At 40.7% G+C, this 15,702-nt stretch overlaps 1 protein-coding gene across 1 annotated transcript in view; it reads right to left on the bottom strand.

The window, feature by feature from the left end:
• Positions 1–15,702, bottom strand: part of traf3ip2l (TRAF3 interacting protein 2-like) — a 51,415-nt gene that overhangs the window by 8,397 nt on the left and 27,316 nt on the right. The window contains exons 2-3 of the mRNA XM_059968647.1: positions 9,295–9,872; positions 4,190–4,232 (exon numbers count right to left, since the gene is read on the bottom strand). Of these exons, the coding sequence (XP_059824630.1) occupies positions 4,190–4,232; positions 9,295–9,872 (621 nt within the window). The remainder of the gene's footprint in view (positions 1–4,189; positions 4,233–9,294; positions 9,873–15,702) is intronic.

Below are 15,702 nucleotides of genomic sequence, written 5' to 3'. Positions count from 1 at the left end.
AACGTTGACGATAGAACTCTTCCTTGAGACATTTATAACTCAGACTCTTAGACTTTCAAACAAAATAAAGTTGTCCTACATAATCGGAATAACCAGTCAGCACAAATGCCAGGACATCACAGTTGGAATTAGGCTACACGAGTCCCTCAGGCTTTTCCCACCATTCAGAATTTACCGTCATGTGTGTTGAAAATGCTCAAAGACTGGAATTCTTTCCCAGTAGGTTGTGGATGTTCAAAGATTTACATCCAAAGGAGGTTCTTTCCCCACAATGGAAACACCTATTTCTCGATTTACAGGCCTCAGACACAGCCCCTTGACATCTATTCTGCGAAACAACATTTAAACAATATCATCTCTCTTTCTTCTAAAATCCAAAAAAAAAGGCGCGCCATACTGCTTGACTCAGTTTCAACTCAGGACGTCCCTTCCTATCAAGGAAGACCCCAAGATTGGGGGAAATCAAGGACTAGAGGATGTAGGTTTAAGTGAGAGAGGAAAGACTTAAAAGAAATTTGAGAGGCAACTTTGTTGTACGTACACATAAGACCATAAGACATAGGAGCAGAATTAGACCATTTAGCCCATTAAGTCTACTCCGCCATTCAATCATGGCTGATCCTCTTCCCCTCCTCCGCCTTCTCCCTGTAACCTTTGATGCCATGTTCGATCAAGAACCTATCAATCTCTGCCTTAAATACATCCACCAACCTGGCCTCCACTGCTGCACGTGGCAACACATTCCACAAATTCACCACCATCTGGCTAAAGAAATTTCTCTGCATCTCTGTTTTGACTTGGCACCCCTCTATCCTGAGGCTGTGCCCTCTTGTCCTAGACTCTCCCACCATGGGAAACATCCTTTCTACATCTACTGTCTAGTACTTTCAACATTTGAACGGTTTCAATCAGATCACCCCTCATCCTTCTAAATTCCAGTGAGTACAGACCCGGAGCCATCATATGTTCCTTCTATGATAACAATTTCATTCCTAGAATCCTTGTGAACCTCCTCTGGACCCTCTCCAATGCCAGCACATCTTTTCTAAGATGAGGAGCCCAACACTGTTCACAATACTCATGGTGAGGCCTCACCAGTGCCTTATAAAGCCTCAGCATCACATCCCTGCTCTTGTATTCCAGTCCTCTTGAAATGAATGCTAACATTGCATTTGCCTTCCTCACCAACTCAACCTGCAAGTTAACCTTTAGGGCGTTTTTGTGCAAGGACTCCCAAGTCCCTTTGCATCTCAGACTTTTGGATTTTCTCCCCATTTGGGGGAAAATACCAAGTGCACGACCATGCATTTTCCAACATTGTATTTCATTTGCCACTTTCTTACCCATTCTCCAAACCTGCTTTTCTGCATCTGACCTGTTTCCTCAACACTACCTGCCATTCCATCAATCTTTGTATCACCTGCAAATCTGGCAATAAAGACATCTATTCCATCATCTAAATCATTTATATACAGCATAAAAAATTGTCCCAACACCGACCCCTACGGAACACCATTAGTCACTGGCAGCCAAGCAGAAAAAGATCCTTTTATTCCCACTCGCTGCCTTCTTCCAATCAGCCAATGCTCTAACCATCTTAGTAACTTTCCTGTAATACCACAGGCTCTTAACTTGGTCGTAGGCCTTCTGAAGCTCCAAATGTACAACATCAACTACATCCCCTTTATCTATCCTACTTGTAATCTCTTCAAAGAATTCCAACAGGCTTGTCAGGCAAGATTTTCCCTTAAGGAAACCATGCTGACTTTGTCTTATCTTGTCTTGAGTCACCAAGTACTCCATCACCTCATCCTTAACAATTGACTCTAACATCTTCCCAACCAATGAGGTCAGGCTAACTAGTCTATGATTTCCTTTCTGTTGCCTTTCTCCTTTCTTGAAGAACGGAGTGACATTTTCAATTTTCAAGTCCTTGGGCACAATGCCAGAGTCCAATGGTTTTTGGAAGATCATTTCTAATGCCACCATAATCTCTAATGTTACCTCGTTCAGAACCCTAGGGTACAGTTCATCTGGTCCAGGTGACTTATGTACCTTTCAGCCTTTTAGCTTTTTGAGCACCTTCTCTCTTGTATTCATAACTGCACCCACTTCTCCTACACACACAACATCTAGCACACTGCTAGTGTATTCCACAGTGAAGAATGATTGAAAATACTCATTTAGTTCATCTGCCATCTCCTTGTTCCCCGTTATTATTTCTCTTGCCTCATTTTCTAGCGGTGCTATATCCACTCTAATCTCTCTTTTTTTAAACACATACTTGAAAAAGCTTTTTCTATCCACTTTGATATTATTTGCTAGTTGGTTTCATAGTTCATCTTTTCCCTTCTAATGATACTTTTAGTTGCTCTCCGTAGGTTTTTAAAAAACTTCCCAATCCTCTGTCTTCCCACAAACTTTTGCTTTGTTGTATGCCCTCTCTTTGGTTTTTATATATTAGCTTTGACTTCCCTCGACTTTGACTTCACGGTTGTACAATTTTGTCATATAAGTATTTCTTCACTTTTAGATTGCACACATCCTGCACCTTCCTCATTTTCCCCAGAAACACATGCCATTGCTGCTCTGCTGACATTCCTGACAGCAGCTCCTTCCAATTTACTTTGGCCAACTCCTCTCTCATACCACTGTAACTTTCATTACTCCACTGAAATACTGCTACATCAGACTTGACTTTCTCCCTATCAAATTGAACTCAATCATATCGTGATCATTGGTTTCTGAGAGTTATTTTACCTTAAGCTCCTGAATTGCCTCCGATTCATTACATAACACCCAATCCAGTATAGCTGATCCCCTAGTAGGCTCAACGACAAACTGCTCTAAAAAGCCATCTCTTAGGCATTCAACAAACTCACTCTCTTGAGATCCACTACCAACCTGATTTTCACAATCGACCTGCATGTTAAAATCTCCCATGACCATCATAACGTTGCCCTTTTGACATGCCTTTTCTATTTCCTGAGTATGTAGGCTGGTATGTATGTGGAATGAGCTGCCAGAAGTGTTTAGAAAGATACAACAACTTTTAAAAGAGAGTTGGGCAGGTACATGAATAGGAAAGGTTTGGAAGTTAATAATCACAAATGGAATTAGCTTGGATAGGCACGTTGATCATAAAGGCCCAGTTTGGCCAAAGGGCCTAATTCCATGCTGTATAACTCTAACCTATCTAACAAGCCAACACTGCACCCTTCCAAAGAAGTAATTTAAACTGCGCACTGATTTACCTTTGTGGTCTCTTCAATCAATCTCTGTAAGTGCAACAAGACCATCACATTGACAATCCATTAAGGTGACGATAGTAACAGTCTCACCACTGCATGCTGCACCAACATAATTTGGTTTCTATCATCAGTATACAAAACTTCAAACTCTTACCTTCTGAAAAAAAGTGTGCTTTCACGTTCTTATATTAAATGTTTAAAGTCCGCGTTTCCTCACCTCACACCCTATTTTATCATCTTTTTGGTCAACTACTTAAAAAACACAGCTCCTAAGCCGTCTCAAGGTTTACATTCTCACCCTGGAGAATGAAGCACTGCGGCTCTGATGAGATGATAAGGCAAACGCTCAGGATCAGGCATGAAGTAAGGTCCTGATGACTGGTGGACCGTCACAAGGACACATCCAGACATGATGAACTCTCTTCGCAGGCATTGCAGAGATGTGATGTTTGCAGTGCAAAAAAGGTCATTTATTTCTACCGCATCTTTAGTAATAACACAAAGGAATGTACCAGACTGATTTATTTTTAAGTACTATGAGCAAAAATGCCATTAGGTATAATGGCAGGGAAACATTTATGTCTGCCTATTAAACACTCAAAACTCACACAATAAAGTGATTATCCAGACTTTTCTCCCCTCCCCAAATGAATCATTTTAACAATTATATTTATGTTATTTTGTTGCATTCCATTTTATGTACTCTACTAATGTTTTTAAACTATTACATTAACCTACATAGTCTTACTATTTTCACTATTACTGCTTCCTGTAGGCTGCTATGTAAAACATCAGTAATCGATAAATAAATCTTTATAAATGTCACAGAAAAATGTCTGACCTATATCTTGATGCAACTAATACACCTTATTTTTTTTAAAAAATCATGACCTCTAAAATGGCAAAAAGGAAGCAAGAAAAATACTTAAAATTCCTACCTCTGTAAAGAAAAATTTACAGGACCATTTGGAGGAATGAAACCTGCAATTAGATTGAAATATGACCAGTCACACAGAGTAAACTGTTGAATATTACAGATTAACTGCAATGAGTCAGCCGATTTCCAAAATGTAATTCATGTTTATCATTGCCATTTCTTCCAAGAGTTTACATTTCGACTCTGGTAATGTTCCCAGAGCCATCATCTGCCAATCTTCAGCCATTTTTCCCTCTCTTTTTATTTAAACCCCAAATCACTTACCAATGAATATGAACGCATGAATATTTTACTACTAAATACATGTGCACAGATTCAGAAGTGCCAAATACATTTTAAATCTCAAATATTCATCTATTCCTCAGAAGAAAAGAGAAGAGCTCTGTTGGAAAGCTATGATTTCACTACATTACAGTGCCCATCCTTATGAACAAGATAATACCATTGGTGCAGTTATAACAGAGAGCTATACTGAGATTAATAGTGATGTCACAGTAGAAAACAGATGAACAAGAAATAAGTTAATTAACTCAATCATGGAGTCTCGGAATCTGTCATTTTTAATTCGAAGAATGCAGACCAGCCCCCCCCCCAACAAAATAGTTCCCCGTCTTCCATTAAAGGTTTCAAGTGATCATAGAAAAGACCAGTAATCAGCTAATACCTTAAAAACTCACTCCATAAGCCCTATTTACCGAAAATATGGCACTCATTAGTTTGAATAAAAGGGTCAAGAAATGTGCAAAATCACCTGCACTCATCTGCAAGTATTTCTGGATAAATGAAGTTAATGGCCACTGATATTAAAGTTCTCTCAGTTTTTAATCTCTATATTTCACTCCTGCTCCAACATACACTTTGAAGAACATGAGGAGGAGAGCCACTCAACCCTTCCATGGCTAATTTCCTTCAAACACCATTTCACTGCCTTATCCCATATCCCTCCTTCTTTTAATATCCAGATAGTTATTAATCATTATACTAAAATCAATCATTGACTCATCTCTCAGAACCCTTCAGCGTTGAATATTCTGAAGACTGATCACCCGCTTGGTGTAAAACTTTCACACTCCTGTCCCAATGGTCCACCCTGATTTCAAGACTGTGACCGCTGGCTCTGGGCTCATCACTCTGTACAGCTTTTCAATAACTTATAGATTAAATAAAGTGCAACAAGGTTAAAGATGCAGGACGATGATACATGTTTGAAGAGAAGCAGTAATAAGCACAGAGTAAACAAAATAATCATTCGGCCAAACACTTATGGTTTACCCTGTTTCTATTGGACTGATTTATCAGAAATAAGTTGTGTAAAGTACACCAAGAAATAACACCTTGTATCCCTCCACAGGATACAGCAACATGGACAAGGCCAACTTGGGGTCCTTTGCAGTCCTCTTGAGACAAGCGGACTTGCTGGACCGTTTCTAAGAGCAGTTAATATTCAACAGTCTCAGGTCACTTTTGGAAAAGGGAAACTCTCCTTTACAAAGGAACATGCCCTGTTGCCTTGATAGGATCTGAATCAACAGAACCAACCTAGTAAATTGTAACGCTTGTAACTTAACCAGTATTGCAACACAGCTTGTGGCAGATAAACACGGCGCAGTACCAGACAATTCTAGCAGCTGAAGTACTGAAGGACAATAAAGAGATTTACTGGATTTTATTACAGACCAGATGAGCTCTATTGGGATATTCTACTGATGCAGTGATTTTGATGAGTAACCCAGATGCATGGATGAGCAATCCAGAAACCAGAGTTCAAATCCCACCACTGCACCTATGAAGCATTAATTCAGTTAATAACTTTAATAAATATAAAGTCAAGTTAGTAACAACCATAAGATCACTATTGTAACTAAAATTCCCTCAGGGGAGGAAGTTAGCCACCCTTAACCTTACCCAGATCGGCTTCTGTACTTCTAACCACACAGCCATGTGGCTGGTTCAAAAAGATCCTCTGAACAGGCCCGAGGTGCTGCTTTATTCAATACAATTGGGCATGGGCCTTGCCAGCAATGTCCACATCCCAAAAACTGTAACATCTAGCACTAAGTTTATAAACAGAGAAGCAAAATGTAGATGCTACAAATATGAATTTTTAAAAAGAGTGCAAGAGATATTCAGTAGCTCCAGAGGCATACAGGAAGAAACAGGACACTGACCTTTCACCGTATAAAAGCTTTAGACCATAGTTCAGAGCCAATGATAGTTTCTCCAAGACGTGATTACATCAAAGATATTTAAGACAAAAAGTGGAGCTGGTGAACAATGATAATTAATAAACCAATTAAACTTAGAGGATTTCCATATCTTAAAAATTGTTACGAGAGGGAAAGGTGCCAGATAACCAATGGTCAACCTTCACATAAAAAAAGGATTTAGCATCAAGTCCAGGGAACTACAGTCTGATTTGCTTCACATCAGTGGTTAGAAATATTACAGAATCCTTATTCAAATGATGTAATAGAAAAATAAAGCAAGAAATTGAGAAAATAAGCAGTGAATTAATTCCAAAGGGGAAGGACTCGTTTGACCAACCTTACAGAATCCTTTGACGAAGTAACTGAAAGAACAGAACAGATAAGGATCAGCTTATAGATGTATACTTGGATTTTTTTTAAAATCAGACTTTTGAGTAAAAATCAGCCCATGTCCTAGCACAGAAGCGTGAAGTCAGAGGAAGAACAGCACAACACAAAAAAAGTTAATGGGCTTTTGTTTTATTAAATGTTTTGGGGGTTAGTAGTTATTCAGATTGGAAAATAGTTAATTAAATGTTCTACAAATAACATCTTGACCACAGCTGTTCAACATTTGTAGAAGTCATTTGAATAATTAAAAGGATTAATAGGTTATGGAGGTAATGAGAAAGGCTTTTTATTGCAAGAGGATTTAAGTGCATGAATGGAGACACCTTAAGATCATAAGACATAGGAGCAGAATTAGGCTATTGAATCCATCAGAGGAAGGACATTGAGGCTTTGGAGAGGATACAGAAGAGGTTTGCCAGGATGCTGCCTGGATTAAAGGATGTGCTATAAAGAGAGGTTGGAGAAAGCTTGGGTTGTTTTCCCTGGAGTGGTGGAACCTCGCAGGGAGATCTGACAGGAGCTTATAATGTGAGAGGCAGAGATAGAAAGACAGCATCTTCTCTCCCCCCCGCCCCAAGATTGAAATGTCTGCTACCAGAGGGTGTGCACTTAAGGTGAAAGGGAGCAACTTCAAAGGAGATATGACAGACTTTTCTTCTTTAAATACACAGACAGTGGTGGGTGTCTGGAATGTGCAGCCTATACCGGTGGTAGAGGCAGATACAGTACGGATTTTTAGGAGACATTTAGAGAGGCATGAATGTGAATGAAATGGAATGATAAGGACAGCATAGGGAGGGGATTAGTTTAATTGGCTATTTGATTACTAATTTAATTGGTATTGCACAACTTTGTAGGCCAAAGGGCCTGTTCCTGTGTTGTACTGTTCTACAAGTCTGCTCCACCATTCAATTATGGATGATTTATTTTCCTTCTCAACCCCATTCTCCCACTGTCTCCCATAACCTTTGACGTACCTACTAATTAAGAGCTTATCAACCTTCACTTTAAATATTCCAAATGAGTTGGACTCCATGGCTGACTGTGCAAATGAATTCCATGGGTTTACCACTCTCCGGCTATAAAGAAGTTCCTCCACATCTCTATTCTCACATCTCTAGCCCTTTGATCCTAGGTTCAGCCCTCGGTACAACTATAAAGTGTACCGATAAGATAGCCCCTGGCAATAGAGTGGATATAATGTTGGTTACCAGGTTAATTCATGAGAGTTAAGGTGCATTTCCTTATGATAAGAAATGGAGAAGGCTGAGTTTACATTTTCAGACTTAGAAGAATGAGTCATGATCTCACTGAAAAACAAAATTCTGAAAGGATAGAAGAGGAGTTGATTTCTCCCTGGCTGGGTTTTCCAGATAGGAGCAGAATTAGGCTATTCAGCACAAATATTGTCATCTTATGGTCTAAAACATGCAATTTACTGTATGTTTCAATGAACATGTGACAAATAAAACTAATCTTTAAAAACAAAGCAGCTATCCATCTCTGCCTTAAAGACTCCACCTTAAATACCCCTGCTGTGGAAGAGACACAAAGGCTCATTGCACTTAAAAAAAAAACTGGCTCATCTCTGCCTTAAAAGGATAACCCTAATTCTACAGTCTCCCACAGGAACCACCTTGTACACATTTACCATGTCAAGATCTCTCAGGATCTCGAATGGTTCAAGTCAGTCCCTTCATACTTCCCTTAACTCCAACAGAAAGAAAGAAGCACAGTTTGTCCAACATCTACTAATGAGACAACCCATTTTCTTCCCAGGTATCAGCCGAATAAACCTTGCTTGAACTGATTTCAGTATTTCTTTCCTTTAAATAAGGAGGCCTGTTCATTCAAAGATTCATTAGTACATTTTCTAGTAGTCCAAATCTTACCCCAAATTACTGAGATATTCTCTACCTATTTTGGTACTCAGCTGTCCTAGCAATAAACAAAAAACACTGCTAGCTTTTCTAACTGCTATACTTTTACACTTATCATTTTATAAAGCGAGATTTCTACTTCTCTGAGCCCTGTAATAATTCATTGTGCTGTTGATGTAACACACAAAATGCTGGAGAAACTCAGCAGGCCCGGCAGCATCTACGGAAAAGAGTATAATCGACGATTCGGGTCAAGGCCCTTCAGCGGGATTGGGCCCAAAAGGTTGTCTATACTCTTCTTCATAGATGCTGCCTGGCCTGCTGAGCTCCTCCAACATTTTGTGTGTGTGTTGCTTGGATGTCCAAGATTTGCAGACTTCATTTGTATCATTTTTATGCCGATATAGAGAAATTTCTACAGGGTTCACAAACTTTCTCACACCAATGTAGGTCTTCAAAGCAGTATGTGTGCCCCAGATCCACCCAGCTACAATTTTGCAGCTCTGATATCTAATAACAATGTACGTAGGAATTAAACTTCCTCTACAGAACCATTTTAATGATTTGTACAGAACCATTTTAATGAGTTGTTTCATGAACATGCTATCAAGAAAAATTCATAAGCTCACCTGGTGTCCCAAAAGGGCTGAGGTCTACTCTTCTGAGTGGTGCAAGAGGAAAGCAACGCGGTTCAGGAACATACACAGAAACACCAGGTTGGCAAGGGCTCTGTTGCAAGAAAGGACTGCCTGGTCGAACTTGGTAAGACAACAAAGGAAGCCCTGGTTCAAGGTGCGTTAGTCCAAGCGTGCCATGTGATGCAACTGCTGATAATGGTATGCCCCCATTTTGCAGTGAATAAGTCATGCTGGCACTCTGCATCAAATTGTCACCAGATACAAAACTATCACATCCCATTGAGGTGTGCCAATGTTGACCATGACTTGAAGGAGAACTGCTACAGTTATTCATATGATAAAATGGAGTGCCACCACAAGTACTGTCAGCACCTTTAGATAAGGCATCAGAGCATGTTGGAGACTGAGAGAGTTGTCTGAAATGGTCAGTGGAGCACCAATTCCCTGGCACTGGCCTGTAAGCGTCACATGATGGGATCTGTGATGTTGAAAGAGAACTCTCGCAGTCTGTTTCATCATTTTCCTCTGGTCTGTTCTGTGAGGTACATTCTTGAGAAGAATGTGGGTAACTGTGGAAAAACAGTAAGAAATGTTATAAACTTTGGTTTAAACACCCAAAGTATAGAACCGAAAGGCTCAAGACAACAGTTGATCAGTTTAAAGAGTACTGCCAATCTTAATTTCAGCATACTGAAGTCAAACAGAGTATGCAAGAGAATAAAACACTATTTAATAAGTGCAGGAAAAAGTAAACTGCTCAGTCAAAAACACTGCTTCAGTTCTTTTGGGATCTATTCCCAAGTACATTTTCATTAAATCCTAATGATTGAAGATAGACTGTATTCCCTCCTCACATCCATACGTTCCCAATGTCAGGAAGAAATGGGTTGGAAGACAGGTGTGGGTGTGCATGACAGCATGTACTAACTGGCCTGTAGATCCTTTGGAATGATTCTTCCCTCACATGGTTGGAGAATGGAGGGAATTCTGAAGAATAGGATCAACCGGCATTTGGAAAGACAGGATCTGATTAGGAGTTAGCCTGGTCTTGTGCGAGGGAAGTCCTGTTTGACAAAACATTTTTGAAGAGGTAACCAAAATGGTAGATTTGGGAAGGGCATTGAATGCTATCAGTTTTGACTTAAACAAGTCTTTAGACAAGGTCTTGAATGGTAGATTAGCCTAGATGGTTAGGTCCCTTGGGGTCCAGGGAGACTGAGTTAAGTGTTGTACCCTTGTTGTTCATTATTTATATAAAAATTTGACAAGTTTGTGAATAATATCAAATGAGGAGATGTTGTTGATAGTGAAGATGGTTATCATAGATTACAAAGGAATGTCATTCAGCTAGGGAAGTAGGCCAAGGAATAGCAAATAGATTTCAAATCAGTTAAGTGTGCACTGATGCATTTTGGAACATCAAACCAGCAGAGGACTTGTACAATGAATGGTAGGGCACAAGGGAAGCAAGTGCTGGAATTCTCAATGAGACCTTAAGAAAAATGATAAAAGAAACCAAAGAGCCACAAGGAATTAAAACTAGGAATGACCACAGAAGAAGAGAGCAAAGGAGTGGTGATGAGTTGAGCTGAGAGGGAAAGGAACGCAGTATTTTGAAGTACTGAAATGAGAGGCGGTATGGCTGGATAGAAGAAGGGAGGAAACAGGAAATAAGCACCAGAAATGATGATCTTTGCTCTAGACTGACAACCGAAGAGCTTACATGATATTCGATTACAAAAGCACAATTAAACAAGGTACAAAGACATTTCTGCTCAATGATGTCACCAATAACAGGAGACTGGTTGCATGCAGTTCCAGTGGAAATCACCAAATATTCCTGCTCAGGACTACTACAGCTGAAATCCAGTCACAACCACAGGTACTTCAGTAAGCAATATTGTTTTAAGATGTTTTTAAAAATCTATTGATACTCAAAATTGCCAAATCCTAGACTACAGACTCAGGTTGCAAGTGCAGTTTCCCTTTAAGAAAAAGGAAACAAGGAAAGCATGCTGAGCTGCAAGAAAGATTGAAACATAAAGGATTTGTACCCCGACTCCTTCTGGCAAATGGAAAATAAAACTGAAGACGTCAGAGCAATATTGCTGTATCAAAGGGATACCAGGGACTGCTGTGTACTTTGCTTCATGGAAACGTGGCTACCCACCCTGCTATTTTAGATGAACTGCTGCAGTTTGATGGCTTCGCCTTTCTCTACAAAGACAGGACAGCTCAGTCTTTTAAAGGCCGAAGAAGTGGAGTATGCTTTATAATTAACTCATCGTGGTGCTCAGAAATGGTGGTTCTGGCGATCGAGTCTTTTTCACCTGCCACCATCATCCTGGTAGCGGTGTACATTCCACCTCAGGCCAGTGTCAGGCAGACACTGGAGGAGCTAAGTTCCTTAATCAGCAATCTATCAAGTGCGTGAACCCTCAACAAGGCATCAGGCCCTGGTAGTGTACCTGGTAGGGCTCTGAAAAACTGTGCCTACCAACTGGCGGAAAGGTTCAAGGACATCTTCAGTCTCTCAATGCTGCAGTCAGAGGTTCCCACCAGCTTTAAAAGGGCAACAGTCATACTAGTGTCCTGAGGAGCAGAGTGAGCTACCTCAATGATTATCGCCCAGTGGCGCTCACATCTGCAATGAAGTGTTTTGAGAGACTGGTTATGGCTAGAATTAACTCCTGCCTAAGCAAGGACCTGGACCCACTGCAATTTGCCTATCACCACAATAGATCTACAGCAGATGCTATCTCACTGGCTCTCCACTCGGCCTTAGATCACCTGAACAACAGCAATACCTACGTCCAGCTGCTGTTTATTGACATCAGCTCAGGTTCATTACAATCGTACCTTCAGTTCTTTTGTCTCTGCCACATCTGCTCCCAGGACAAGGCTTTCCTTTCCAGATCATCAGAAATATCCTCCTTCAAAGAATGGGATTACCCTTCCTCCACCATTGATACTGCCCTCACCCAAATCTCCTCCAATTTCCAGACAGCTGCCCTCACCCCATCTTCCTGCCACCTTAAGAAGGATAGTTATTCTTGACTTTACCTACCGCCCCATGAGCATATGCATTCACCACATCATTCTCCATAACTTCAGCCATCTTCAATGGGATCCTACCAGCAAACAATACGCTTTTCGCAGGGATCACACTCTCCGTGATTCCCTTGTCCATTCATCCCTCCCACTGATCTTCCTCCTGGCATCTACTGTATCTGGTGCTCCTGGTGTGGCCTCCTCTATTGGTGAGACCTGACATAGATTAGCAGACTACTTTGTTTAGCTCCCTTCGCTCCATCTGCAACAAGCATTATTTCCCCGATTCCTCCTTCCCTTCCCCCATGATCCTTTTCTGTCAGATTCCCCCTTTTTCAGTTTTTACCTTTTCCACCTATCACCTCCCGGCTTCTCACTATCCCCCACACACCTACCTTGCCCCCTCACCCACTTTCACCCATCATCTTCTAGCTTCCAATCTTCTTATTCAGAATTCCTCCCCCTTTCCACTCCAGTCCTGATGAAGGGTCTCTGCCTGAAACCTTTCCCCTTTATTCCTTTCTAAAGATCAGGGGACCCCAACCTGGGGTTCAGGAACCCCAGGCTTTATGGCACTGGTTCATGGCATAAAAAAAGGTTGGGAACTCCTGCCTGACGTGCTAAGTTCCTCGAGCATTTTGTGCGTGTTACATAACCAAAGGCCACTCACACTGTTTGGTCTTTTCAGCATGATGCAACATTCAGTAATTACCACAAGCACCTGGTTTCCTGTTGTAGCAAGCTTACCATCAAATCAACCTCAGCAATTAACTGTAAGCCTATCAGAGAAATCAAATGACAAAGAAAAAGGTTACTATGGTGAAATAAATAAGTACCAGCAAAACACATGGATAACTGCAACGTGGGAGAGCAGGTTCAAGGATCCAATGAGCGAAACAGAAGACACTGATTTAACAATGGGTATGTGAGGTATTTATTTAAGAAATGGTCACTGAAACACGAAATCAGGTGTCTAGCTAAACAAGTATTCGTCTGGCTACCCAAAACCACTACACCGTACATTCAGTTACACTTTAAATGAACGGATACCCTGCTAAACCTCCCCGATTTATAAAACCCAAGAAGTAAGCACGTTACAAACGGGTCCTCGAACTGCAAGTGGGGGGAGGGGGGTCATCGATGTCAGCAGTGCTCTCTCTCAGTGGTCTTCAGGACAGGTCACAAATTCAGCCTGAAGTTGGGCCCCGTGGGTGGCAGGAAAGGAGACAGCAAACCCTCTGCACGCGCTGTCTTTTGTACCCCCAGGGTGTCTGGAACCAGAGATGGGCTCCATTGCACCCATTAGCCAACCAATGGGAAAAGAGCATCGCATACCTTTTAGCAGACCAATCAGCATGGCGGAAGCAGCTTTCAAAGAGAATAAACTACGCCCTCCAGACAATAGCACAGGCTGGTTATGACAAATGCAGACCGTCAAGTTTGTATTCACAGCTGCGCATTTCATATTTCCTCGTGACATAGGAGATCATTCAGCCCATTAAAAATATTCTAGCTCTCAGTGCAATGCCATCAACCCCATCTTACCAATCATTTCCTTATAAACTCTCCACTATCACCAACTCCACTCCAGTACTTCAACCAAATACCTACAATAGCAGTAGGTTATAGTGGGAAGCATTAATTCACTTATCAGCAACAACTTATCAGAATGATCAGAATCAGGTTTATTGTCATTGACGTACATCATAAAATTGCAGCTCAGTGAAGTACATAAACAGTTACTACGGGTTACTAAAAGTAATATTAAAAACAAATTAGTGCAGAAAGGGAGCAAAAAGTGAGGTAGAGTTCTTGGTCCATTCAAACAGCTAATGGTGGAGGGGAAGGAGCTGTTCTTAAAACATTGAGTGTGTGTTTTCGGAGCGTGTACTTCCTCCTTGGTGGTAGCAATGTGAAGAGGCCGTGTTCTGGATGGTAGGGATCATCAATGAAGGACGTTGCCTGAGCAACAGGAGCACCCTGAAGAAACTCATGTGGAAAATGTAGAGTCACTACAAACAGCAACTCTATCCAAGGCCCCACCATCCCATCCATTAACCTTTCAAGCTAGTTTTTTTAAGCAGTCGTTAAAAGACTATCACAGGAAGCAAAGCTGAGAACAGGTCAGGTGGTAACTGCTCATCATATAACATGCAAACTTGAAACAGGCCTTTTATTCCTTTCTAAACCTCAGACATTTTTTCAAAACAGTGACCCGTGATTGCAAAAAAAAAAAAATTCCAACTTCCTTACTATGCCAAACTTTGAAAGTGTTTGATTAAAAATAGTGAACCAATGGACCTTAAGAAGATACTGATGACAGGTCTTTTTGCAAGAAGATTACAATTCAACCTCTTTAAAAACTACAACATTTAGATATAGCTGCAAGTAATATTCCCTCCTTGAAACAACATTAGAAAATAGGAGTAGGAATAGGTCATCCAGCCAGCCCCACCAATCAATATGATCTGTCCCACGTTTCGACTCCTGATTGATTGATTGATTGATTGATTGAGATACAGTGCAGAATAGACCCTCCTGGCCCTTTGAGTCACTCTACCCAGCACCCCCCCCAATTTAACCCTAGCTAATCAGTGACCAATTAACCTATCAACCAGTATGTCTTTGGACTGTGGGATAATATTTGAGTAATCTTGTATATACATAGTTTAAGCATTCTTGTTTATTTAAGTTATTCATTATGGGTTATATGTAAAAGTACATTAATAGCAGACATTATCACACTATCACGATACGTGTGCACCTCACTAAGAGTAAAGCAAAGCCAGACCTACATTCCCAGACTCCCGTGTTTTTCTTTCAACTAATTTAATGCTCTGAGGTGACAACACATTGTACAAAAGCAGAACATCCAAACTCCTTACAGACAGCAGTGGGAAAGGAAGCCGAGTTGCAGGTAATGTAAAGCATCGAGCTAACCATTACGCTACCATGCTTCTACACAAGTTCCCCACAGCCCTCGCCTCTGCGATCCTTCACAAGTGTATTGACCTGATTTTTAAACAACTTCTGTGGTCAGAAGAGAATTCTGGGGATTCACCACACTCTGCAGGATGAATCTCCCACATGTTCAGAGAAGATCATCCCTATCTCTTTATTTCAAATCCAAAGTTGAAAATTGCAAAATCAGTAGAAATATAAGATAATTAATGAGGTTTTAACTAGAATCAACTACATTAAAATGCTAAAGGTTTGTTATTAGTTATTAGACCAAAGCATAAGGAAAAGAGAAGATCTTAGATCCTGATTTGAAAACTTAGGACCAAGGGATAGTTTTGCATTCAAGATTGTCCCAGCTGTAACATTAAACTCAAACAAACTGAATGA

The sequence above is a fragment of the Hypanus sabinus genome, chromosome 4, assembly GCF_030144855.1.
Source record: "Hypanus sabinus isolate sHypSab1 chromosome 4, sHypSab1.hap1, whole genome shotgun sequence".
Taxonomy (NCBI): Eukaryota; Metazoa; Chordata; class Chondrichthyes; order Myliobatiformes; family Dasyatidae; genus Hypanus; species Hypanus sabinus.
The sequence above is the reverse complement of the archived record's forward strand: the minus strand, read 5'-3'. Positions and strand labels throughout refer to the sequence as shown.